The sequence below is a fragment of the Chenopodium quinoa genome, unplaced genomic scaffold (genome assembly GCF_001683475.1).
Source record: "Chenopodium quinoa cultivar QQ74 unplaced genomic scaffold, ASM168347v1, whole genome shotgun sequence".
NCBI lineage: Eukaryota > Viridiplantae > Streptophyta > Magnoliopsida > Caryophyllales > Amaranthaceae > Chenopodium > Chenopodium quinoa.
In genome coordinates this window covers 955110-982933 of record NW_018744062.1, presented here as the reverse complement: position 1 = coordinate 982933, position 27824 = coordinate 955110, and the positions used below count along the sequence as shown (strand labels likewise).

At 34.9% G+C, this 27824-nt stretch overlaps 1 protein-coding gene across 3 annotated transcripts; it reads left to right on the top strand.

The window, feature by feature from the left end:
• On the top strand, positions 1–26992 carry LOC110690679 (regulatory-associated protein of TOR 1-like). Of its 3 annotated transcripts, none has more exons than XM_021867537.1 (23): positions 1–252; positions 1862–1964; positions 7016–7098; positions 7242–7400; positions 7484–7600; positions 7705–7856; positions 9312–9466; positions 9572–9716; positions 11977–12055; positions 12222–12323; positions 13200–13283; positions 13412–13522; positions 13671–14024; positions 14124–14304; positions 18881–19426; positions 19761–20087; positions 20188–20308; positions 22844–22968; positions 23090–23235; positions 23324–23425; positions 25032–25117; positions 25805–25889; positions 26281–26992. In XM_021867537.1, the coding sequence occupies exons 1-23, from the start codon at positions 55–57 to the stop codon at positions 26617–26619; spliced, it is 3900 nt and encodes a 1299-aa protein (XP_021723229.1). In that variant the 5' UTR covers positions 1–54; the 3' UTR covers positions 26620–26992. The 3 variants fall into 3 exon arrangements, with proteins under 3 accessions (XP_021723229.1, XP_021723227.1, XP_021723230.1); XM_021867535.1 differs by having other exon boundaries at positions 2–252; positions 20185–20308; XM_021867538.1 differs by having other exon boundaries at positions 113–252; positions 6996–7098; positions 20185–20308.
• The last annotated feature ends 832 nt before the right edge of the window (positions 26993–27824 follow it).

Sequence of the window (27824 nt, the reverse complement as noted above, 5' to 3'; positions counted from 1 at the left end):
CGAAGTATGTTGGGTTAATAAAACCTTAAATCATGTTAGGTCTAAACCAAGAAAATGGACCTTCACTCCATGAGCTCGAGTGCCTCTGTTGCCGATTTCCGGTTGTATCGAAGTCGTGCCGAGGAAGTTTCCGACACCGCCAGCGTCAGTGGCGCCGGTGGTACGATGTATTTTCCTCCAAGTATTGAGTTTTACGAGGATTCTGTCCCCTCTGATAGTGGGTTTGTTTCGAAATGGCGGCTTAAGGATCGAGTAAGATTTCTATTTATATTCCTAGATCATCTTTCTTTTGGTTGTTGTTGTTTCAATTTATTTCAAGAGAGCCACAAGGACAATGATGTAGACGGGGTTTGATCCCATTTTGGGTGTGGAGAGAGGCGTAAGGACAATGATGTAGACGGGGTTTGATTCCAACTGTTGGGTTGCTTTGCTTTATTTGATTTTTTGGGTGCGGAAAGAGGCGTAAGGACAATGATGTAGACGGGGTTTGATACTTTGATCTCAGTGTTGAGTAGCTTTGTTTTAGTTGTAATTGCTGCTTTCATCTTGTGTGAATAGAATTATATGTGAATTGGGTAGTTGTATAATGTATGAATATATGTGAATGTTGATTTTGTTTTGATAATCGGGTAGAATTTGGGTATATTTCTTTGAGATTTTAGAAATCTGTTGTTGGATAACGAGTTCTTGAGCTTCAATTTTTCCGAATTAGTGGATTACATGATATACTCTTAGAGTCTTAGTTGTGTGTGATACTTTTAGGAAGTCCATATGTCATATTTGTGGATGATGAACCTTGCTCGTGTTGAGATTATCATCAATTAATCAAATTTGTGAAGAGTGAACCTTGCTTGTGTTGAGATTATCTTCAGTTAATCAAATTTGTCAAGAGTGAACATTACTCGTGCAGTTTCATCGAGAATGCAATGTGGTATGACTACTATGTACAATGGAGTGCATTAGATTCAGAAACTGGGAGAATCTAAAATAATATTGAAAACCACAGATTGTTGAATCTTTTAGACTCATTAAGTACTTAAATGTTTAATGTCTATAATTTGCTGTTAAGAAGACAACTATAGAAATTGATTTTTAAGCCTACAAAGAGCTTGGAAATACTCCAAAGTATTAATCATCTGGAAATTGGAAAATTCTCTGAGCTCTCCTGGAAATGCATTTTGGTATTGTTTGTTGGTAAGATAATGTGTCCAGTAGTTCATTCTTCCCTGGTCACTTGGTTAGTAGTTTCTTATGATGCTTGGTTCCATGTATCGGAATGGAAAGAGTTGCCTTTTTTGGTCAATTCGACATAGACTTGAGAGATTGGGTGAAGATTGGAGAAGAGGTGATTTGCTAGTGCTTTAGCCATTGGGAGATGTCTTCTGGAAAAGAGGCAGGATAAGGATGGCTGACCTTAACTGCTGGCTCAGGAATTTATGGACAAGGGCTTGGCTTGTTCTTATCATTCATAATGGCTTAGGTTTTATGTCAATCTTGAAGTATCAGCATAGAAATTTATGCTCATAATATGGTTTCTGACTTTCTGCTCATTTAGTTTTTAGAAATTCATCACTTTGAAATTGATCCTAGTTGCCAATCATCGGGTTGGCTGTTGAATATTTACTCAAACATTACCTTTTTATTTTATTATATTTTCATGTTTTAGGTCACAGAAATTTCTCAGAATTTGATTTTGAATCAGATATACAAGTTTATTGACTTTTGATGCGCAGTGCTGACATTCTTTATTCCTTCTATCATGACTCTGATTTTTCCTAGGATGAGATGTGGTTGTTCAATGCTTACCACTTAATAGTTTGTCAATAGATCCATCTCTTACAATACCGATATATTTTTGCAGACGTCGACGGTAATGGCAGCTCTTGTTCTATGTCTAAATATCAATTGTGACCCACCTGATGTTATTAAGATATCTCCATGTGCGAGGTTGGAGTGCTGGATAGGTACGTGTAACTTCTTTCATGTTTATTTAATTGTAACATATGTTACTTAGATTTGGTTAGACTAAGAGCAAGTTTAGCCCCAAGTCTTGAGACTTGGATGCGACATCATTTTTGGTGGTCCCCATTGAAAATGACGTCATCAAATTTTTGTTAATACTCACTAACTTACACAAATTTATCACTTTAAGAGTTAAATATTTGACATATCATATGTAGAAAAGTGTAAAAATAAAAAAAAAGGATAATAAAAATAAAAGTGAGGTGGGTGAAGTGGGTCCCAATCTCAAGTCTTAAGTTGAGTCTTGGAATTTCAAGACTCAACTTGAGACTTACTTGAGATTTTTGAAGAAAAATGGGAAAAGTCTTAAGCATATGTCTTAAGATTCTAATTGATGATGTCACCGACTTGGGGCTAAACTTGCTCTAATTACTGGATTGTGATCCCGGGCTCATTGTGAACCTGAAGAACCTTATGGCTAAATTCCCTTTATTGGTAATGACGATTCAATGGATTTGGAGATGAGATGTTCCTAATGTTTTTTGAGTTAAGTTGTCCGTTACTTTCATATATTTAGGCAAGAGAGCTATTCTTAATAATATTTTGCTGGTAAATGAACTTACTCTATATAATTTCGCTACTGAAAATTTGGGAACTCCTTTAGGGTCAAGCAAGCTTGTTTAGCATCTTTATGGGTTTTTTTTATTTTTTTATTTATTTTTTATTTTTTATAATTATTTTAATGAGAAAATAGTCTCCTTGATTATTTGATTAGTATGTAGTTGTAAATTTCTTAGCAACATTACATCATACTAAGTTTCAAATGTTACATTGAAGATGGCAATATGGCATAGTTTTGATTAAATAATTATGGGACCTAAATGATAATGGCAGAATGAATATATCTATTGAAATATCTGATGAAGATAATAAGAAGTAAAAGATTGTTTGAAAAGTTTTTAGCTGTAAGTTGCTGCCATTTCTCCATGTCATGAAACTTTGAAAAGGTCGTCTTTACTGATGTATGGTGTTTAACGAAGGGAAAAAGAGAACCTTCAAAATCCATGAATGGGTTTATGCTGAATTAAAATTATACAATACAAATTGTGCTCGTTGTCCTATGTTAGCAGAGACTAAGCAAATTAGGGGTCAATCTACTAGGAGAGGAAATCCTGTTAATTTTTATTCAATTATCATAAGCTATTTTTGTAAACAAATAATGATTTGGTTAATTTGTTAGCTAAACTAAAACTTTAAAGTAAAAGAAGTTGTTGTCATTTTTTACGAGTCTTAAGGTGTTTGTACCATGCTTATAGCCTATGTTACATGGACTCGGGTACGTGTGTCGGACACGGACACGCCGAGTGTTTGATTCGTCAATTTCCAAAATTTTAGGACACGGGGACTCTGTCCTATATTTGGACACGGGTGCGGGGACACGACACTTTCATTTTGTGCAAAAAAATATTATAAGTAAAAAAAAGTGAAATAAGTAAAAAAAGTTGAAAGTGAAGAGGTTGAGTAGTTAAAAAACTAATAAATGTCATCAGTAACTACAACTTTCTACCAAATCAAAATATTTTAAGTAAAAAAATAGGTTGAGTGGTTAAAAAATAAAATATAACTAAAATGAAGAGCATCACACGGCTGTCCACCCTTTTTCTTTATCAATACAGCTGTCCCACACTCCCACTTACCACAAAACCTCGTTCTTATCACTTTATCAGCCCTCACTCCTCAGTCTTTCACTCTCTATTTCTTTATCATGCATTCATGTGGTTGCTACACGCCGGCAACAATGGAGTCCACCACAAAACTCCGACCAACAATGGAGCAATTCTATGGTGTAATTCAGTTAAATTATAAGCATGGTTCAAAATGTGGTCTTATTTGTGATTGTGGGAATTGTTGCGATGTCATAAGAACGGATTTGATGAGTTGAACGCGGATCGTGTCACTGTTGCACGCTATTGAATTTAAAATAATTGTACAATATTGATATTAAGTAGTTAGAGTAGATTAGTAGAAGATTAGAGTCCTTAATGATGAGAGATTGGGGATTCTTTCAATGTATATTTAAATAAGAAGTAACTTTTGACTAATATACAAGATATAATGTTCAGGTGATATGGGGAACATTTAATTCGGATAAGATTGCGGGTTTTTGAAACAACCTTTGTTGATATGGACAATTTTTGCTAGGCTAATAAAATATGCTTTACAATGTGAAATGGCGAGGCTTTGTTGTTAAACCATGATTATATTTAAACTATGTAATTAAAGTATTTGTTAATTCTATAATGTTGTATTAACCCTTATGATTTAACAAATGCCTACAAAAGTCTCGTATATGTACACTTTTTCCTGGGATGCAAAGGTATAGGCGCCTTAATATTGGAGGAGAGGTAAACTGCTGTATCGAGTGTATCCCCAACTCCATTCGAAGAACCCTAGCTACTGGAAACATGACCCTTTTACCTAAAATTCTTATTTTAGACTTGTTTGTGCCTTCGCCTTGAACCTAGGCTCCAAGGACTTTTGTGCGCACCTTATACTTCCTCCGTTTCGTATTATCTGCAACAAATTTGGCTACACAATTTCCAAGAAATTTTTTCATAAAAGTAGATTAGCAAAAGGAAGGGTAGATGAGTAAGGCTAGGAGGAGAAAGTTGGATGATTTAATTAAGCCACCCATCCCAACAACCAGAACGCCTGCCTCACAAAGCCACTTAGCCACCTACTAAAACGGCCACCCCATCCAACCTAGTCACCGAAATCGCGTTACCCCACCACCACCACCACCACCACCAATATCTTGACATTCACCTCTTACCACCCCAACATTTACACCCAAAACCCACACTGGCCCCACCTTGACCCCGTAAATCGTCGTCGTCAACCTTAGCCACCTCATAAACACCCTCCCAACCACCTATAACCGAATTAACTCTTCCTGAAACCTCACCCATACCCCAAGCCTTATACCCACCCTCATCGCCACCACTGAACCTCATCCCAAAACTACCTCCACCAACAAAAACAACCGACTACCTCCACCGGATAAATCACCACCATAAACCCCTTCCCTATCCACACACACAAAAAAATAAAATAAAAAAGCCAACAACCTTAAAATATGTACGAGAAGGATAAAAAAAAAGACAATTTATTACCTTCTCATCATCAATTAGGACTTTATTTGACCATACAAACCTCAAGAGCTTTAGTGGAAATGATGAAACAAAAATAAAGGAGATAAAGGGGGAGGCAGATGCAAAGAGACGGAGATGACGAAGGGAGATGAAGAAAGAGAGGAGAAATATGTGGGTGGATAAAGGGAGAGAGAGTAGAGATCGGTGGTGGTGGTTGCCATTAAAGGTGGTGGTGTTTTCCATTGAAGGTGGTGGTTAGAGGAGAGAAAGAGAAATGATATTGAGTTGAAAGATGATTTTTGTTGAATAGGGGTGAATTGAAAAGGTTATATTAAGGGCCGGTTGGTTCGCACCGGATAAACGGAATGAAATGAACGAAGGGAATGAAAGAGAATGGAATGAAAAACCATTCCATGTAGTGTGTTGTTTGTTTCAAAAAAACAAAGGGAATCACCAGATTTACCACCACCACAACACCACCACCAGCATCACGACACAGCCCATTTTTCCTTCACTTTCCCACTTGTTCCGCCACCTCACCGCCCAACCACCACCTTTTCGGAATCTCCCGGAGCCCATCGCACAAAACCTTTGCCTAATTACTTTCACCTTTCCTTCATTCTCCTCTAGCCATTGCTGTCAATTCTAAGGTCATAAACCATAATTATCCATCATCAATACCCTCCTAACCCTAGAAAACCCCAATTAAGAAATCCAACGAATTCTCATTTTTCTTCAATTCGAACTTCGCTCGATCGAAACAGGGGCAGCGATGGTGATGAGGGGTCGGGGAAGGTTTTCGAGGGATGGGGGAGGTGCGACAATTTCCGGGGGGAGGTGCGAACAGTGGAAGTGAGTTCCGATGAGGGGCCAGGGAAGATTTTCGAGGGAGATGCGAGCTTACCAAAGGTCTGCGAGTGGCGGAGAAGGGACATCGATGGCCGGGGGAAGGGTGGTGAGGTGGATGGGTGGTGGCTGGGTGGTGGGGGTCGGGTAGAAGGGTGGTTGCTGGTATAGGCATGGTGGCTAAGGAAAGAGAATGGAAAAGGCTAGGGGCTGGGGAATCAATGTAGAGTAATTTTGGGTAAACTCAAGAATAAAAATGGGCAAGTGGAATGATTAAAAGTGAACAAACACCAACAAAAGGAATGAGACCTGCTTATTCCCTTTTCCTTTGATTATTAACCCCACCAAATGGCCCCTATTTAGTTTGGGGTGAATTGGGTGAGAACCATTAACTTTAATTAATTAATAATAAGTGTTTTATATTTATTTAATGTGTTCATTGAATTTAAGTAAGGGTATTTGGTAAATGCATTTCAAAAATTTACTAGAAAAGGAAAGTTTTATTTTGTTGTAGACAATGTCTAACATCTGTGTTTGGAAAATGTTGCAGATAATATTAAATGAAGGTAGTATTATCTTTTAACAAAAAGGAAAGTATGGGTATGTTGGTAGATATTTAACTCATGTTATTGGCCAATTACATGAATTAAACAAAAAAAATACTTCTCAATTATAATGACTCATGCCCTTATCTACAAATTTGTGATGTTAAAAGCAAAAATTATCATGGTATATACATGGCTTCTATCACTTAGCTTGAAAGATCAACTCAAGCGTAATCAAATTAAGCTAAGCAAAAATAATTATTAAGCAAGAATCCATGAAAGATTGATTAGGCATTTTTGGTGAATGAATTGTTTGTTCTTGAATCTTGATGACTATATTTTTAGTAGGTTCTTTCATATACTTCTTGATCTCTTCTTCTTTAATGTGATATTATGCTTTGTTGTTTTGAGGCTTTTGTGTTCTCTCTGTTGCTGCTGCTTTGTTGTCTGCTCTTGTTATATGTATAATAATTCTTTTTACTCATTCTAGCCTGTGCTCTGTGGTGTCAGACCCATTGGCCTTGCCACCTCAAAAAGCACTGGAAGCCATTGGAAAGGCCCTTAAGTTGCAATATGAAAGATGGCAACCCAAGGTGATTACTTACTATACCTTGCCGTAGCACACTTTTGTTTTTTGCTATTTTTTAAAATTATTTTTTGTTATCATATTCATTCCCTCTCCTGGCTGGTTTTTGGAATGATTTTGCTCGATATTAATTTTCTGGTTTCTTCACAGGCTCAGTATAAGTACAAGCTTGATCCGACTGTAGAAGAAGTGGAGAGATTTTGTAATATTTATCGTAGCTTTGTGAAGAAAAAGAGAATTTTGTTTCACTACAATGGACATGGAGTACCAAAACCAACGAGTGATGGTGTAATGTGGCTATTAAATAGGGTAAATTGCTTCTTGAGTGTCCCACTTCCCTCTTAGCTTTAACTCTTGGAGTTGACTCTTTGCTTCAATTTGCAATTATGCAGAGTTATACACAGTATATCCGCTTGCGAGTCACTGAATTGGATTCCTGGCTAAAATCACCTTCAATCTATGTGTTTGATTGTTCTGCTGCTGGAAATATAGTTAATGCTTTCATAGAGGTATAGTAGTATAGACCTTTTTATTGGTGCTTAAAATGCCCTTTTCCTGATGACCCTAAAAGTAAATTTTGGTTGATGATATTGTTAGTTTTGATTTTTGACAGCTTATCAATGCTTCTATTTCCTCTGGTGCTGCAAAGGATTGCATCTTGCTTGCAGCTTGTGAAGCTCATGAGACCCTTCCTCAGAGCGCTGAATTTCCTGCTGATCTTTTCACTTCTTGCCTCACAACACCTGTGCAGATGGCCTTGAGATGGTAATTATCTTTCTTACTTTTTATTTAAGTCAAGGTTGCCAACTACCTACCTGTTTACTCATTAGAGATATGTGATATTTAATTGATTCACTTTAAAAAAATATATATTTGGTTTTGTTAGAAAATGATTTATCTGGCAGTATTTCTTTTGCCCTCGTTAACGTTTATATTGGTGTGAAAGAATATGTCAATCTAGTAGGGTCACTCAAGCCAATTTTTCCCTTTTGTGATGCATGGACTTGTCATATGACAGTGCAGCTTCACCCGTGTGTGGACATGTAATGCTGAGGTCTGGGAGGTCTCAGTTAATCCATGTTTTCTGTTTCAAAATTCTGACTTCAGCAAGCAAATCAATACTCTCTTGCATAGCAGAGTTTACTATGGAGAACCTAGACCTAAACCTTGAAGGGCTTGAACCATTACTTTGCATGGAAATGGAACGAAACGCTGGAGAGAGGCATACCTCATTTTGGTATCCTTATCGCTGATGGATGGGTGGTTGTCTGAGAACGATTAGAGAAGTGGTTGCATTTTGGTGGATGGTCGCGGTAGCTCTGCTTCTCTGCTATGTCTATGTAATAATCAGGCAGGGTTTCAGTTTTAGATAGGAGAGAATGGCTATCAAGTACATGAGTGACTTTTACTAAGCGTTTCTTGCTTTCTGTTTTGCTTTTCTTCGCCTTGAATATCTTTAATTGTTTACTTTCTCTAAATAATATGTAGGCTGTCAATCCTGTAAGAACTATTTTCTGAATAAACTTTAAAAGAAGATTGATACTGTAAAAGGCAATGGATTAATTTTTAACAGAATTTCTTTTTATAATGTAGATTGTCCTTTTTATAAGCGCATTCTTAAAATTATGGACGGCTCTTAAACATGTTCATGTAAAATTGAATTTCGAATTTACTGTGTCTAATTCTTATATACATAACTGAGTCCTAAACCTGAATATGATCTCGAACATGATATTTTTTCATGCTAATTGAAGTTTTTTATGTTTTTTTTTTTAAATTTTATTTTTGAATTACTTTGGTTTCTGTCAGCGTGTCTGTGGCTTATGTGTGTGAGAAAAGGAACAGTGCCGGGTATAGGGCAAACTTTTGACTCTTGCTACACTGAACTGTGTAGAAGCAAGCTGTGTCAATGTCGTCAATCAATTTGGTGAAGAAAAGACTGCTTATGTAGGGCCAAATAGTAGGATGGATGAAGTTTAGAACATAACTTCGTAGTATTTAATAGGTCTCCTATGTCTAGATGATCTGGGGTCCAAAAATTTATCCCTTGTAAACTTCATATGCTTTTAATTGTAGTGTTATATGTATCTCGAATAATTGGGATTATAATGATGCCTATAGAGTTTTTCATGCTTCAATCCTAATAACAATCTTATATTCTTGCTTGTCATGTCACATTTCTGTAGTGACTCATTTATTTTGTTTGAATTTGTTTATCAGGCTCTGCAAACGATCCTTGCTTCATGAATCTCTTGATCATTCACTCATAGACAATATTCCTGGTTGTCTAAGTGATCGTAAGACACTTCTTGGTGAGCTTAATTGGATATTTACAGCAGTGACTGACACAATTGCATGGAATGTTCTCCCACGTGGTAAAAGCTGGTTATAAATTTGGATTTTTTTGGATTTTTTTTGTGATGTGTGATTGTGTTTTAGTTAAAAATTTGGGATTCTTGGATATGTTTTTCATGTGACAGATCTTTTTCAGAGGTTATTCAGACAAGATCAGTTAGTTGCCAGTCTGTTCCGTAACTTCTTACTAGCAGAGAGAATAATGCGTTCAGCCAACTGCTCTCCAATTTCGTACCCAATGTTGCCGCCAACTCATCAGCATCATATGTGGTAAGTATATAAACTTGAGCTTTCCAGCACCATTCATCTGCAAGGAACTGATGTAAGGGGAAGGGCATTTGAGGCAGTTTCATTATAAGTTATTTATGTGTAGCTTTGGAAACAAGTTAGGGAGTTTGTTGTCAAAAAAAATTGGATAATTGGATAAGATTAGGGAGGGGTAAGTCATGTTTTGAGTAGTTTGGGTTTGCTCAGTTAAGCTAAATTGGGAGAGAATCCACCTCTCAAAACAGAATTTAATGTTCATGCCATGAGAAATGTTGCTAATAATCATGTGGTGGCTTTGCCTTGGGTTAAATCTTCATCCAAGCGACAGGGGGTCGAGACCATGAGTTGAGATGTTAAGCCTTTGGTCTGGGGCTTAGAGAGTGAAGTTCAAGGATTTCATGATCTCACATACTAATATAAAAAGTTCATGTGATAGAAAAAGAGAGAAAAAGTAGAAAAGTATAATGACCTCACACGACCTTTGTTTAAAAGGCTTATATAGATGATGCATAAAATAATTTAGCTAACATAGTGAGTTAATAGGCTTGATAGGAGGTTGAGACTTCAGAGTACCACTCCACCTGTCTATACCTATGTATGTAGTGATCTTAGGGGTTCATCAAAGTCGTGGAAAATTCCTAATCATGACAAATTTCGGGTAGTTTGGCTTGACAGAGACTGGAGACCGGAGAGGTTGCTTTTCTTTGATGTAGTGAAGTAGTAGTTAACAAATTTATATCTAGGCTGATGGAGATGTAGAAGAAGTTATGTGAAAGGTTGGAAGAGATGAAAGTGAACGGATGAAGATTTACCTGAATATTTCTCACTTTTCTAAAACCTTATTAACCCTTGAACTTATGGAGAGATGCAAAGCTGTAAAGGAATGAAGAGCTGAAGAAAGATAAATTTATGGTGTTTTTTTTTTTTCCGTGTTACCTGTATTTTATATGCATTGCTCCCTCTATCCCCATAAGATTGCCCCAATTCCATTTTGGAGGTCGAACTTAAAAAACTTGATTAAAAATTCTCACTATCTGGTAAACACTTTCTACTATTAAGGGGAAGAGATCTGGTTCCCTTTTAATATTCTAAGTACTTGCTTCTGCATTTCAAAGAAGATCTTGCAATGCAGAACTTATATTGATCAATGTGGAGGATTGACTACTGTTATGTAAGGAGAGATTGTTTTATTAAAGCTATCCATGAAAAAGTTCCCTGGAGGAAGCTTATTTGTAGCGAGACTAATCCTTGGGGTGTTTATTTATGCTGTGGTTGTCTTTACAATATAAGATTATCTTACCGCTAAAAATAGATTGACTGTAGAATAATTTGCAGCTGATGTGATGTGTGGAAGACTTTTCGCCATCTGTTTGATTTGTCAATTTTTTTCGTGCTGTTTGGAGGAAGTGTTTGCAACTGTTAGAATTTTTAAGGAATGTAATAATTTTGATGCTGAAATACTGCGAGCAACGAAAATCGTCAAGAAGAAATTATATTAGTAGTTTTGTTTTACTCTCTTGTACCTGTTGCTTCTTACAGAAATCATCTATTCAATTTGGTGTTGTAGAAATAGTATTATCTTTGCTTAAGGTACTAAGAGTAATGACTCTTAGAGACATTGTGTTTAGAGTCTCTGTTAGAGCTACTGAATAGACGAGGAGTAGACTTTTTGTTATAGTTTAGTGTATTGTTTCTGTAAATACATCTCTATTTTAAAGTCTTAACTGTTGTTTGACACTATTTTTTCATCTGCTAATCAATTACATTAATCGATTACAAATATTATAGACTTATAGTCAAGTGGTATCTTGTCAAACTTCTGTACAACTTATATTATAAAATTTTTAAAGCTTTTATTATTTTTACGCCTAGAAATGTTGGTGTCAACAAACAAAGATGTATGTTGAACACAATGTAAAGTCAAATGGAGCAATGAAGGGATAAAGGAGTAAAATTGTACAAAGCAGTCTTTTCATAAAAACTGGTACCTATCAATCAATCAATCAAAGCCTCAATCCCATAACTGGGGTCGGCTACATGAACCAAAAGTGATTTTTCCGTATAGTCATCCACAAAATTGTATTACGCAGTCTTTTCATAAGAACTGGTACCTACTTGGCCTTTTATTGCTTACCTTCTGAACAATTCTGTTTGTTAAAATTGTAAAAGTCAAAATGGGATTTGGTAAGTAATTGCAACCCATGCTCGAGCAATTCTTTCTCACACCAAGTTTGTTAATGTTTTTCTTTAAAATTGACTGTAGGGATGCATGGGACATGGCTGCTGAAATTTGTCTTTCTCAACTTCCATCACTGATTCATGATCCAACTGCAGAGTTCCAGGTGTGTGCCTTTTGTGCTTGTTGTCCATTCAATATGGATCTCTCACTTTAAGCTGAGATGAACGATGTTTAGAAACATGACCCTAGTATCCTGGAGGACTCTGGGAATCTGTTTTCACATAAATTTGTCACGAGTTAATGAGTAATAATGTGATTATTTCTTTCAGCCTAGCCCTTTCTTCCCTGAGCAGCTGACAGCATTTGAAGTATGGCTTGCGCATGGATCTGAGCAAAAGAAGCCACCAGAGCAGTTGGCTATTGTTCTTCAGGTGTAGAAAATACGTAACCCTCTCCTTGGATATGATGTTATTGAGGTGTTTTCAGTTTTGACTTAATACTCTGAGGTTTACAATGCAAGTGAAGGGACAGAACTGAACGACCTTCTGAGTGAAAGCCCCCTTTTGACTTTAGGAAAAGGGATTTTAGGTTTAAATTAACTTGTCTATAAATTGAAGATACAACCTAATGTATCTGCTCTTGGTGCTCTTTCTACTGCAGTTACACTTTTGGATAAGCTTTGACTGCGTTATGAGGAATTTAGTGCAGCTATCTGCTACAAAACCATACTCCGTAATTGTTTTTTCAAAGGCAGTGTCGGGGTCTAACTGACAAGTGAAAGCATGTGTTTGTTAGGATTTAAGTGGTAGCCAGCTTATGCATTATTCTTATGATGTAGGCTTGGGTTGGTTCAAGGCCAACTATGGATGTGTGGGTGGGTGAATATTTTGGTCTTCTTAATTGATGTACTAATGAGTTCAAAGAGGTTAATCACTTTTCGACCATGAGATCACATTTTTTTTAATTTAAGATTTCATTAGAAAAAGACAAGTTGGATAGAGTTGATTACCAAGCCTGTATCTTGATTGCAATATCTGCGTTTGGTCGTGGCTTTATTGCAATTCTCCCTAAGTCCCTCCCCTTGTCACAGCTTACTAGATATGTTTGCTTGGATTCTGACCAAAAAAAAAAAAAGAAAAAAAAAAAGAAGAGGTTTCTTGGGTGTGCTAGGAGTGGAGTCTACTATTTATATATGCTCTCATTTCATACAAGTTAAAACTACTGTATCTTTTTGGTCATTACCATATTTGTAGTTTGACCATCGCATTTGGTTTGACTGCAGTGACTAATTTCATTGTTTGATGTAGGCCCTATTTAGTCAATGTCATCGTTTCCGGGCGCTGGAGCTTCTTGCGAGATTCCTTGATATGGGTCCCTGGGCTGTTGACTTGGTAGTTATTCATTACTAGCACATTTGCTTTTGAAACTCCTTTTACTTATTTATTTTTGGGACCTGTTGCTCCTCTTATGGCTTATGCTCACAGCAAGTTTGGCAATAAAGAGTTTCTGCTTCCTGTAGGCATTGTCTATTGGTAACTTCCCAACTCTGCTTAAGCTGTTGCCAACTGCAGCACCTGAACTACAACAAACTCTTGTTTTCATTTGGAGTAAGATTCTTGCTCATGATAAGGTAAAATACGAAACATAGTGTTTTATTATGTACTATTCCAGTAGTCCGCTGTCAATTTGCTTTTGTCTTCACACATTTGAAGGTGCTGTATGAAGTTATCCATTCATATCGGGTTCTTTCTAAAGATATTTTTTTGCTTGAATGTCAGTCATGTCAGGTTGATCTAGTGAAAGTTGGAGGTTATACATATTTTATTAGATTTCTTGACAGCTTGGAAGCCTTTCCTGAGCAGCGTGCTATGGCTGCATTTGTTTTAGCCGTCATTGTTGATGGGCATAAAGAGGGACAAAAGGCTTGTATTGAATCTGGTTTACTTGATGTGTGCCTTAAGCACCTTCAAGATTCAACTCCAAACAATGCCCAGTCTGAACCTTTATTTCTTCAGTGGCTTTGTCTCTGTCTGGGAAAGATGTGGGAGGGTTTTACAGAGGCTCAATTACTAGGTTTACAGGCAGGTGCTGCTGTGATATCATCCTCTCTACTGTCTAAGCCCCAATCTGAGGTTTGCCTATCGTACTTTACAGCAATAAATGTGGTTTGTTAAAAAAGTTAAATTATTATCTTTTCCCATGTATGAAAGCAAACAATGCCTACTTTTCAGGTTAGAGCCGCTGCTGTATTTGTATTGGGAACTTTTCTTGGTGTTGGATTTAACTCTTCTACAGATGGAGGGGATGAGTGTGATGATGATGAAAAGCTAAAAGCTGAAATTACTATTATCAGAAACCTTTTAAGTGTTGTTTCAGATGGAAGTCCTCTTGTCAGGGCTGAGGTTGCAGTAGGTAAGTGGTACACTTCCTATGTTCATTTTTTTAATTGCACAACTTGGAGTTAAAACATTTATATCCTTACCACCTTTTTGGAAAATTATAAAGAATTTGATACTGTGAAAGTATATATTAATAAAAAATAAAAAATACCTAATGGCTTACAATCTTTTTACGTATAATTCACAAATTTTGTCGTGGAGAGGGGGGCGGGTTGAATTGTATAAAAGTCCAAATTGTGCAACTAAAAGAACAGGGGCAATATTAAATATTGGAAATTCTCAATGATGACTATGGTTGTTAAATGGGTTGTGTCGTGTCAAATTAGTATTATAATTGTGCTGAAAACCTTGGACATTAACCTAACCCATTTTAACTAATTGTGTTGAATTCTTGAATGTTTAAGTTAAAATCACAATAACTTATCTACTATGAATTAATTTATTATGCCTGATTTGTATATCACTAGATAAAAGCTATCCCTTAGTTTGTAACTACATATTTAGTATTTGAAAATTCCATCCAAATTATGCATGCTCATGCCTATATTGTGATAAATATCAAATTTTTCTATATACTACCTCTGTTTCACATTTTTAGCAACTTTGAAGGGGGCACGAATGTAACACCCTAGAAATTCCTTTCCTTTAAATATCCATTCTACTCTTTAAAATACGATTTAGGAATAACTAAGCCATTACCGCCACCGTGAAAACGACTAAGGCAATTATCAAAGATACACAGCGGAAGACTCAAAATTAAAAACCGGTTAAACAAGTCAACTCAAAGGTCAACCAAACGAAAATAAAGTTTAAAACCAAACAAACAAAGTCAAATAAAATCAAACTACAACTTGGAACCATTAAAGACCCTTATTCAAAACCGTTCCAAAACCGAACCTTTGTGTTAGTCCACATAAAATATGTCATAAATAAATAAAGCATAAAACACCTCGTAATCTAATGAAAACTAGTAAGATTCACTCTTCTCTCATGCCCCATCATGATTATGCTTCAATACCTGAAAAGTTTATCTCTACTTGTTTCCACTACTCTCCATTAAAAATGGGTCATCGTAGGGCCAAGGTAAAGACATGGCCAAACACACAAACACACACAATCAGCAAAGCTGAGTACATAAGCGTAAATTAACCACACTAACATGCTTTCACCTATCAACACACTTACCTCATTGCACCTATTTACAAGCACACACATCAATCAACAAAACACAATGACTAGACACTAAATAATTCATTTAGCGTTGATTATGCATCGAACGGGTTTCCTCCTACTAACCTCCCCCAAATAAATTGAGGTTAACTGACACGGGAGCTAACCGTGCCAGCGACAAAACCACTCAAAGGTGGCGGAATTCCTGCGCATAATAAAAAATAAAAACGAATGTACAGCGTCCTGTACTCCATTAGAAGTTATGGTTAAATATAAAACCCCATAACTCCCCCTATTGTTCATACACAAGGTATATGCGTTCCAAGAGTTTTGGTGCGTATTCTCTTTCACTTTACGTTATTTACCTTTTATTGGACTTGGTGATGACTCTCAAAGCATCAGAAAACAATCAACAATAATTATTCAATCAACCAAACATACCAAATTAATTCTTGAACACTTAGTGACCACATATTATTTAATGTTGAACCCTTTTTAATTCTTCCTCGGTGTCAAAGACACCTTAAACGCATAATGCGCCAAAAATCCTATCCCTCGGTGTTAAAAACACCTTAAGTGCACAAAGGCACCAACATGCAATTTATTCCTTGTGTACATAGACACTTATATAGCTCCTTCCTCATGCTTAAAGCATCAATAAAAATTATTTGAACCATATTAAATTCATTTTCAATATTCCAAATATAATTAAACATGTAGTTTAATTAATCATGCCTTCTAACATGCCATAAATAAAAATGTGGTTCAAACACAACATGCCCAAAATATAATTTTTCAATCCATAACCATCACAAATAATTCATGCTTCACAATTCATTCACAAACACCGTAAATTCACAATTCCATACATAAACCTTAGCATGATACTACTTGTAATTGATTGAAATCAAACCTAGCATGATTCTACATCATCAAAATATGCTAAGTACGCGTACGTACCTCAAATAAGCTCTTAAAATAACCGAGTACTCTACAACAATTCTCGAACCAAGTCTCCTACATAAAGGGACAATAATACTATATTAATTACCCTTGTATACATAATTTCCAGCAACTTAAACTCACTTTAAATAACTTATAATAATCTGAAAATTATTTAAAAAACCCTAATTAAACTCCTTTTTAATGGATAATCACACCCTTTTATTAAAAATCACAATTATACTACTTTAAATAAAATTTCAACATTTTAAACTAATAAAAAATCCTTTAAAACTTCATCAAAATACATCTTTATACTTAAATTATCCATAGAAACATTAAATTATCTCTTACCCCTTTTAAACTCAAGGATAAAATTTAAAGCATAAAAAAAACTACGTTAAAAATCAAAAACTGCCCGAAAATCATATTTAGAGGCTGAATTTGGCTACGAGAGGGTGGTGTTCACTACCAAAGGTAACGAGTCTTTCTTAAAACGTTGTTTCCACCCGAAAAACACTAATTTTTTTTATCAAAATCGGACGAGTTCAGAACCTGATCGGGATTAAAACGGGATTAATATTAACGAACGGAAATCTAATTATTAAAACATGAATTTGCGTGTTCAAAATAAATCTAGAATTAAGTTAAACTAATCAGTAGTTATAATCACCAAAATTTCAAAACATCATTACTATAAAAGCTTTAAATCAATTATTCATAAAAACCCTAAAATCATGATTTTCAATAATTAAAAACCCTAAGTTATAAAATTTACAAAATCTGAAAATTATAAAGTTTAATCATCAAAATACAATTTGATACTAATTAAATTAATTTCAAACAATAAAATTAGAACCCATAAATCAATAATTATAATTACACAAATTAATAAAACAAAGGAGAGAGAAAATAAGACTAACCTTTTTGTGTGGGAAATTTTTGGGGATTCATGGGGTATTTATAGAGTAGAGAGTGTTGGGTTAAATTTGGGCTTATAAAAATGTGGGCTTGAGTTATGGGATATGGCTTAAGTTATGGGTTTTGGAATGAGTTATTCCAATAGGAGTATGTAGGAATAATTTACATTGCCCAATAATTAATAAACGTTTGGCCCAAAACATATTTTACTTTTATAAAACTTTATATTTAATATACTTTAACCCTTTAAAATATTTAATTAAAATACTTGAACCCTTGACAATACATTTTATTAATACTTAAATATTTTATCAAAATACATAAAGAATACGGGGTATTACAACGAACTCCTAGGAAAATTTTGTTTGTGAGTGTAAGATAGAGAGAGAAAATTAGGAATGCATGTGATGAGGAGAGAGACAGAGAGAAATGACAATCTAAAAAGGAAAGAAAACAGTAGTTGCAAATAATGTATAACATCCATTTTGGCAAAAGTTGTAAAAAATATGAAACGGGGGTAGTATTTGATTGGAGTAGGTCTGTTTCCTTGTTCAAAATTTCAACACCATTATGTCAGCTTCAATGGTGACCCTAAATTTTGTACAATATTTAGTAACTAAAAAGTTTCGGAAATCCCAATGGTTGCATCTATTGCTATTTATTCCCTGATGTGGCAATTTCAAAAAAAGAAAAATTAATTTAAGTCATAGTTGTTTGACGTTGGGTTGGTGGAAGCTTGACTAACATCCCCTAAAAAATATCACTCTTCCATCATGATTAATCACTACCCATTCCTTTTCTCTTTCAATGATCTTTCATTGCGTTTTTTTAAATTAATCATCCTCAAAATTTAGTTTTTCTCACACCAACAATAATGTATTTAGCATCATTAACCACATGAACAACCAGCAATTGTTGCACTTATAATATGCCCTTCTAAGGTTGCTTCTTGTATTGAAAATTGTATAATTTTAAGGGTAAGAGCGGTACTACCAAACATTAATTTTGACCCACGGCCCTTCCATGGCTCCTCCGCAAGATAAATAAATGAATTAATAAAATAAAATAAAAGTAGAAGAGAAGACAGGCAAATATGTGAGACTATGTTACGCGGACTCTTCATTTCACCTCACGTATCCGTGTCGGACCCTCCGACACTTCACTTTTTGTTCAAAATCATGGAATTTTTTCAATAAATAGCCGAGTCGGATGCTTGGACACCACTGAATCTAACTCTCTACATCTTTTTGGATTGTTAATGTGTTATGCCTTCTGAATTAATCGATATGTGAGGTGAAAATTTATTAACTAGATGCGGTGTAGGTCTGTATGAAGACAATGTTCTATGACATTTTGTATTAGACTACTGTTAATGAAACTAGTCTGTTACGCTAATAATTGAGGAAACATATTTTGATATATCAGGAATTATCATGTTGGTGAAAGTTGTGTCTAGCCTGTCTACCTTGCCACATGTGCATCCTTATAATATGAATATTTTGTTCCCTTTCAACTTTTAAATTGCCTTTAACTGTTTCCCTGTGCTATTTGATCAGCTCTAGCTCGGTTTGCTTTTGGCCATAACAAGCATCTCAAAGCTGTTGCTGCCATGTATTGGAAATCCCAGCCAAACACTGGGGTCAGTACTCTGGGAAGTATTATTACTTCTCAAATTGGTATGTTGAGGATTGGGGGTGACAGTACTCTAATTATTCGAGATGGGAGAGTCTCCACAAGTAATCCTCTGGCTACTACTGGAATAATGCATGGGTCTCCTCTTTTAGATGATTCATCTCAATATTCTGATTCTGGTGCATCAAATGATAGTGTCGGCAATGGAATAATGAACCATGTTAGATCTAGACCTCTTGATACTAGTGTTTATATGGATTGCATATTATCCATGTGTACATTAGCAAAGGACCCATCTCCTCGCATTGCAAGACTTGGGCGGAGAGTTCTCTCTATCATTGGCATTGAACAGGTTGCAAGACCCATCGTGCCCTCCACTAGCAATGCTCGGCCAAGTGAGCATATCACTTCTGCTGCTGTGCGGCTTTCTGGACTAGCTCGATCATCATCATGGTTTGATATGAATTCTGGTATGTTGATATGAGATCTGGTATTAATCATCTTATATGCTGAAAACCATACGCCCTGATTAATTTTAATAATGTATTCGACAATATTTGCTGCTGTTGACCGATTGTATCATTGGCTGTTTACTCTGAAGCTACAGTGTAATTTCTTCCTTAAATATTTTTTGTTGTGCTAACAAACGTACACCCTGATTAATTTTCATAATGTGTTAGCGACAATATTTGGTGCTGTTGTTGCAGTATCTTCCTTGGACAATTTCTGTATTCAGAATTTCAGATTTAGTTGGTATTTTGCTAAGATTTTTTATACTGAGCTGACTTTATGGTGGCTTTACAGGTCATTTTCCATTAACTTTCAGAACTCCACCTATTAGTATTCCTAAAGCGAGTTACTTGACAAGAATAAGAAGAGTTTATTCCTCGGAGTTTCGACCACACTTGCTCAACTCTCCAGCTTTAGGTTTGGCAGATCCACTAGGTTATGGTGGGTCTGATGCAAATACTGAGTGCAGTCTTCTTCCACGGTCAAACATATATAATTGGAGCTATGGGCACTTCTCAAAACCTCTTCTTAAACCACCAGATGATGCTGAAGAATTATTAGCTAAGAGGGAAGCAAAAGAAAGATCAACCTTGGACCTCATAGTGAAATGCCAGAATTATTGTAAGTTGGCTTTGATTTGTGTTGATTGTGATCTGAACTTCTTCTGATTGTCATTGATTGACATGTTGATCCTTTATTTTAAAAATTTGGTTTGCAGCAGTTAGCAAACTATATAATCAGATTGCAAGCTGGGATACCAAGTTTGAAAATGGTACAAAAACCACCTTATTACAACCTTTCTCTCCTGTTGTGATTGCAGCGGATGAGAAGAAACATATTAGGTATGAAAATGTTTGTTAATTTATTTACTTTCCAATGCCTTAGTTATATCTTGAGAATTTAGTCCCCCCCCCCCCCCTTTTATTAGAAGCCTATTTGTTTTTTTTCTTGGGAATTAAGAAAGTTCATTAGGAGTACAAATATACATGTGGGGTTATCCCAAAAAAGAATACAAGCTTCTTATAAAAGGACAGGACGGAGGGAGTAGTATTTGTTTATGCTTATTATTAAAATGCTTACGGTCAACATCTAGAAGGTTATAGTTTGTAGGTTTTTGCATTTAAATAGATGCTATTTTAAAGACTATTTTTTTTGTTAGGTTCTGGCCTTCTGGGTACATAGAATGTAAAGTAGTGAAATATCTGATGTTTATTCCATTGCTGAGACTTCTGAATCTGTTTCTCTTTCAATAGTTCAGCAGAAAAGGTTGTAATTTCTGATTAGTTTCCTCATATTGATATTTAGTAGTGTAGAGGTTTCTGTGAGGGGGTTGTTGTGGTTTGCTTCTTACTGTAAACCATCAAATCCACTTCTGTAGTTCTGGCTGTAGGAAAGTTTGATACCGGTTCTTTCTGGAAGATTATAGACAAAATATTGGCGATATTGAAGATCAAGGGTTGATGTAATTGTGCTATTTTTGTGCACTAAGTGCCCTTGCTGCCCATCTCTGTGTAACACAGTTCTGAATGCGTGTAATTTATACATCAATACATGTGATGCTCTCAATTTAAGTGAACAAGTTGTCACTCTCTCCGTTTTTTTTTTAGTGTTACACTTATTAATAGCGGCCATTGTTGTAAGTATTAAACTTCCATTTTCATTTTTGAAAAACTGTTACACTATATTTTTAATATTACATCTCTTTCCTCTCATGATCTCAATTCTAAACCGCTACAACTTTTTTTTTCCCTCTTACATCCCTTCTTTTCAATAAACTTTTAACTCCACTATCTTATAATTTTTTAATGCCTCAACCCCACTTATATCTTAATATATTAATGTCAATTAACTTACCTTAAACCTCTATGTTGGTCAAAGTGCAAGACGTAAAAAAAAAAAAAAAAAGAAAAAGAAAAAGGAGGGCGTATACAAATGGAACAATTTCTTTCTAGAAGTTTTTATTGTAGAGTTTGCCTCCTCTGTTTCAGATTGAGTGTATCACTTTGCCTTTTGCACTATTACACTAACTTTGACCATGTATATGATGTAATTGTTATCTTGCAAAGTGCTATTAGATTAGTCATTCAGTCACAATGCATATATTCATAATATCAACTCTTTTACTCCCTCCATTTCATAATAATCGCAACACTTTCTCTTTGCATCCATTTTTTAATAATTGCAACATTTTGTTACTTGGTAAAGACCAAATATTTATATCTCTCTACTACTCACCCTACTTGCACAATTATATTAATTCGTATTATTTCTCTCTTCTACCAACCCCACTTGCACTACTTTTTTTTTCTTCTTCTTCTTATTATTATTATATCTCTCTTCTACTAGCAAATAAATATATCTCCACCAACTATACTTTATGTTATAAAATTCCCCTTTGGTCCCCACCTTTAAAATTTCTTAAATCTTTGTGCAATGCTTAATGTTGCGATAATTATGGAATGGAGGGAGTATAATTTTTGGTAATATGCAATTAAAGATATTAATGGTCAAAATTTTGCATTGGCATGTGTGTTAGTCAAAGTAATGCACTTATTTGAAATGAAGCGAGTATTTCTTAGGTGATTGTTTTTTGGGTTTATGCTCAAATTTTGATGATTGATGAGTTGGGGTTCAATAGTCTATAATATTCGGAGGGTTTGTAGAGCATAAAGTGGGAAACTTAGCTGAACTGTCTTGCAAATGCTGCCTGTTTGCTTACATCTGGTATTTAAATGTCAAATACACCACAATACACCTCTGGACACTATGCTTTCAGCAGCCGGCTTATTTTTTAGGCTTGTTTATGGTAATTTTCTTTTCTGTTATTGGTTTGTGTCTCAGTTTGTATCTTTTGGGTTATAGTTATTGCAATTGGTTTGGTGGTCTTCACATATTGTGCAAGTGGGCTTTTGGACAAATTGGGCAAAGATAGAGAGGCTTTGCATTTAAAGTTGATGAAAAAACTTTGAATTTGTGTTACCCAATTGGTTACTTTGCCACACACTTGCTTACTGGGAGCCGACGAAGGCAATTTATACTAGTGAATTGGTAACTTTTGGCTCAATTTAACAAAAGCAGAGAAATACAAACTTGTACTGGATCTCATATTAGCAAATTGGGTGACCTTGATTTGAATATTGAAGCATTATTATCTTTTCTAGCAAAATTAGTTTAGTCAATCTCATTTGCTTGTTTCTTCTTATAGTTTGACACCAGATTAAGTGCATATCTACCCTTTTTTTTTTTTTGGGTATTGGTTCCCCTTAATTTTTTTTTGGGATGCTTTATCATCCTATCAGCTGGTTGAATACAGCTGATCTTTTATTAAGTATTATTTGCTCACCTACATGTGACTTTCCACTTTTTGTTTCTCTCAGGGTTTGGAACTACGAGGAACCTGCCCTTTTGAATACTTTTGACAATCATGAATTTCACGACTCTGGAATTTCTAAGCTCTGCCTTTTGAATGAACTTGATGATAGCTTGCTTCTTGTTGCTTCTGGTAAATGTTCCTCGTCTATGTTTCTTTACTTTTCACTGAGTCTGAAAATTCTCACACATTACAATAAAGTCACACCATATTAGCGCCAAGGGTGAATTTAACTCATGTCTTCCTCATGAAGGTGATGGAAATGTTCGAATATGGAAAGACTACATGGAAATGGGGAAACAGAAGCTTGTGACTGCCTTCTCTTCTCTGCCTGTTCATGGACCTACTATTTGTAATTTGAATGCTAATGTGGATTGGCAACAACAATCTGGATACTTAGTAAGCACTTGTTAACTAAGCCATTTGAATTTTATACAAATTGATAATTAGTCTAAACTCTAAAATATTTCCATCTACTTTTCTTTAGTTTGTGGCTGGGGATGTACCTTCAATTAAGGTCTGGGATCTTGACAAAGAACAACTTTTGCACTCCATTCCTTCATCCCCTGATAACAGTATATCAGCACTAGTATCTATTCTGATCCCTACTCTTGCAAAAAAGTAGTTACCTGTTGCATTTGTATTGATGTTTGAGTTCTAATCTTTAGTGTTTCGTTTATTCATTCAATTCTTATCTTACTCTATGATTTTTATTTTTGTTTTTTAATATATTTTTTATGAGAAAAATATACACTTTTATGGTTACACTTAACTAGTTCACTTTTTTAACCAAGAAAAATATTGGAACTGTGAGAGAGTTCTGGAAATAGTGGGATTTTGAAAGAAAAACAATGGTGAAAAAGAAAACCTTGTCGACCCAAAGAGTAAGGATATGTAAAAAAAGGTTAAGTGTAACCATTTTTGGATCATCCAAATGGAAATTGTAACCATTAAAATTGAACGGGGGAGTAATTATTTGCTGAAAAAATGAGTAAAAGAGAGAAGTCTGTCCTTAAATCAATATATTTAACTACAGATTATGCCAGTTTATCATAAATTATCCTATCAAATTAGCTCTTTAATGTCCCTGCAGCTTTAGCCCATAAATTTGCTAGATAAGCTACTTTGTCCCCAACCAAATCAGAAGATAATGAAGCTCCTGGGAATTTTAAACACAGCACAAAGCTTCCATAAAAATGCACTGTGTCCTCCTTGTCCTTAACAAACCTTGAGAACGAATTTGTAGCCAATTCATCTCCATTAAAGGGCAAACCCAAGATTCTTGATACGAAGAAATCCAAAGGTGATTGCCATTTCAAAGTGAAGGAAATAATATGAATATAAGACTTAATAGCACTTACTTTTGCCTTCCAAATCAGATATGTTATCAGAAATTTGGCAGAAATGTCAAAAGGAATAGATATAAAGAGAGTAGAAATTGCTTATTCTCATTGACTGATCCCATAAGACTACCTGTGACCATACATATAGAGTGGCCAATAGGCACTTCAGAGAGTTTTACAATAAAAAGACAAGAAAAAAAAAAAAAAAAAAAAAAATTGCATAAGAGACATATTCAGGAGCAGTGCACAATTACAACTGGAGAATCTAGATAATAAGGTAAATGCAAAAATATGTATGGCTTCCCTCATCAAGGAAATTAGAAAGTGAGGAGGCTGTGTTAAACAGAGAAAGTACATGATTTGGTCCTGAAAGAGTCTCCAATCCATACCCTTGGATCCTTTTCTGTATTCAATTGAATGTTGAAAATCTCAATCAAAGAAGGAAGCTCTTCTATCTCTTACTCAAGTGGAGGCCCTTGGAAATGTAAATTTCAAGCAGTTCCACAATAAAATCCAGACATGGGGCCATTATGCCAATTAGACATGGAATGATTAAGGGAAATAAACATTGAACGGTAGCTCTCCTCTCCAAACCTCTTCCCAAAATCAAATGAGTGAACTATTTTTTTTTTTTTGTTTTAATCTTGAACCTCACTAAAGGGGAGCTTTAAGTGAAACACGTGTGATATAAATTCCCAAAGGGTTAGTTTTTGTTCTTTGTTTAATCACAAATACATAGCTGTTTCTTCTTTATGATTAACCTACCATACTCTTTATGATTAGCTGCTGTCCATTTGTTCTTTGTTTGATCAGATTCTATTGTTTGGTTAACACTCTAAAATGGGTTTGCAGGTTGCTTCTCAAGTTCATGGTGGTCAATTTGCTGCTGGGTTCGCAGATGGCTCTGTCAGAATCTTTGACATTAGAACACCTGAAATGTGAGCTGATTTAGGGGTCTTCTTATGTCTTTTTTTTTTTCTTATGAATTGCATTGTATGTAGTCGAAGCTATATATATTGCTAGCTTTCCCTGTCATACTTGTTCTTTTCTTGGGTTTGAATTGACTTGATTAGTGCATCGGACATGTTAACAGTGTTGCAACTATGTGGAAGACTTAAATAGTATTAATTGCAGTCTTGACAGATTGGCCCTTGAAATTTAGTTTGGATAGCTGTATTATGGTTTACTATGACCAATACTGTTATTTAGTACATGTGTTAAGAACTAAAAAAAGACGATGAATGACTGAAGGGGTTGTATAGTGAAAAAAACGATTACATTAAAGTTTAGATATTCACTAGAGCCAATGAAAGGGACTGGTTGAATCTTCTCTCTTTATCGATTATTTCACTAATTTTAAAGCTTTTCCTTGTGTAACACGCTCATATCTTGTCAAATCCAATAAATGATTAAATGAACTGTAATTTTCAAAGCTAGATATAAGTTTCAAGCATGAGAATACTTAACATTTATTTCTGCTGCTCTTGATATTCTTTACTCTATATATGTTTGGTGAAATTAAGAGTCTCTTCTCCCAAACCTCTTTTCATAGCTAAAGTCTAAAGATATACGTAGTATGTAACCTTCTTTGACTTTTTTCTAAATGTTGTTTTTCTCCTTTCTAGGCTTGTTTGTGCTGCTCACCCGCATATCCAGAGAATCGAAAGAGTTGTGGGAATCGGCTTTCAACCAGGGCTAGATTTGGGCAAGGTGAGTACTTGCCAAATAATTATTTATGTAGCTGTAAAATAGAATAAATCAGATAAAAGTGATAATTAGTACTACTATTTCTAATAGGTAGTATTTGCACGTAAAGGTAAGAACTAAGAGAGATTAACAAAGTGGGAAACATGTGGCAAAGCATAAAAATTTGGCCATTTAATGGCAAGTGATTGATCAAGTAGGGTAAGGAAGGATAAAATAATTTTCAAAAAAAAAAACAATTATCGCGGAAAAAGGTATATGTAGAAGTGTAAAGAACAAAGTGTAACAGAGGTAGTAATACATACATACTGTTGTAAATCCAAGTTTTTTTGGGGAAAAATTCTGTAAATTACACAGTGCTGCCTAACCACGTGTTTTTTCACTGTTCTTTTTCCAGATTGTCAGTGCATCTCAGGCTGGTGATATTCAGTTCTTAGATATTAGAAATCACAGCGATGCATACCTCACTATTGATGCCCACAGGGGCACTCTCACAGCCTTAGCTGTTCATCGGCATGCTCCAATTGTAGCCAGTGCTTCTTCAAGGCAGCTTATTAAAATCTTCAGTTTAGAAGGTGAGCAACTAGGCACCATTCGATGCCATCCATCATTCATGGCTCAGAAGAGTGGATCGATAAGCTGTCTTACTTTCCATCCCTATCAAGTGCTACTCGCTGCTGGTGCTGCCAATTCTTTTGTTTCCTTATATGCTGATGACAATAATCCTATAAGATGAACATGTGTACAACACAAAACATGGGGACATGATTGAGATCTATGTTGAAGATACTGGTAGTGATGCTGCATTAGTCGTGCCATTATGATCTCATACAGAGTATAATGGAGTCGTGGAGGTTGGCTTTTGGAGTTTGGTTCTTCTGCTGCACATTCATAAGCCCCCGTGTAAATATCAAGCCGGATGGAGAAGAGTCCATTAATTCCAAGAAGGCTTTGGCTAGCTAATAAGCTAGCTTTATAGGCAACAACGGTGTACATATGTAAATGCCATCATTTGTTATTATGACCAATTTTTACAATTTTCTGTAAAGGGAGGGGTTTTGTAATGTTTTCCTTTCAATTTTTATTTAGGACAGTGAATATGGGATGTTGCATATATATATATATATATATATATATATATATATATATATATATATATATATATATATATATATATATATATATATATGTAGCTATCTTCAAAAAAAAAAAAATATATATATATATATATGTAGCTGATTAAGAATGCTTGTTGTATAGGGAAATAGGAGATGCTAGAAAAGTTGAAAACCCATACGTAACATTATGTATATATATAGAATTTATTTAAATTGTGAATGTAGAATTTTCTTTATCAGCATATTTGTTTCTCCGAGATGTCAATAATAAAAAAAAAAATTTAAAACTTAGGGCTTGTTTGGCATCAGTTTTGGTTTTCAGTTTTCTGTTTTTTTTAAAACCAAAAACAAAAAATAGAAAATAAGAAAAAGGTGTTTCCACTTTTTTGTTGTCAGTTTTTAAAATTATCATAATTTTAATAAGTTTATATAATTTCTGATTCATTATGAGACTCATATCATATACTTTTAGAAAACAAAAAACCAAAAAACAGAAAACCACAGCAATGCCAAACAAACCCTTACTTTCCTTATTTTCATTGAAATTTATTCCAATTGTATGTCACTTTTTTAATCTTTGCATTTGGAATTAATTTGTGAGGAAAAAATGATCTAATTGTAAAGATTAAAGTGATAGAAGTACATATTTTGATCTTAATCTTAACTAGTTAGACCGACACATTTACTGGTGTGAATATTTTGAGTAATTATATAATTATCAAAGATATAATTAAAAATTATAAAAATTTGATATCGAAAAACTATATATCAAGACTATTCTAACTCGTAACCCATGTGGCTATGTTTGTTCAAATATATAAAA

What these genes read in the sequence shown, in the direction of transcription:
- LOC110690679 (XM_021867535.1), top strand. Translation starts at nt 55, where the DNA reads ATGGACCTTCACTCCATGAGCTCGAGTGCCTCTGTTGCCGATTTCCGG. An exon ending in ATGGTTTGATATGAATTCTG is followed by an intron (nt 19,427 to 19,760) that starts GTATGTTGATAT and finishes GTGGCTTTACAG; the next exon opens with GTCATTTTCCATTAACTTTC. An exon ending in CAGGGCTAGATTTGGGCAAG is followed by an intron (nt 25,890 to 26,280) that starts GTGAGTACTTGC and finishes TTCTTTTTCCAG; the next exon opens with ATTGTCAGTGCATCTCAGGC.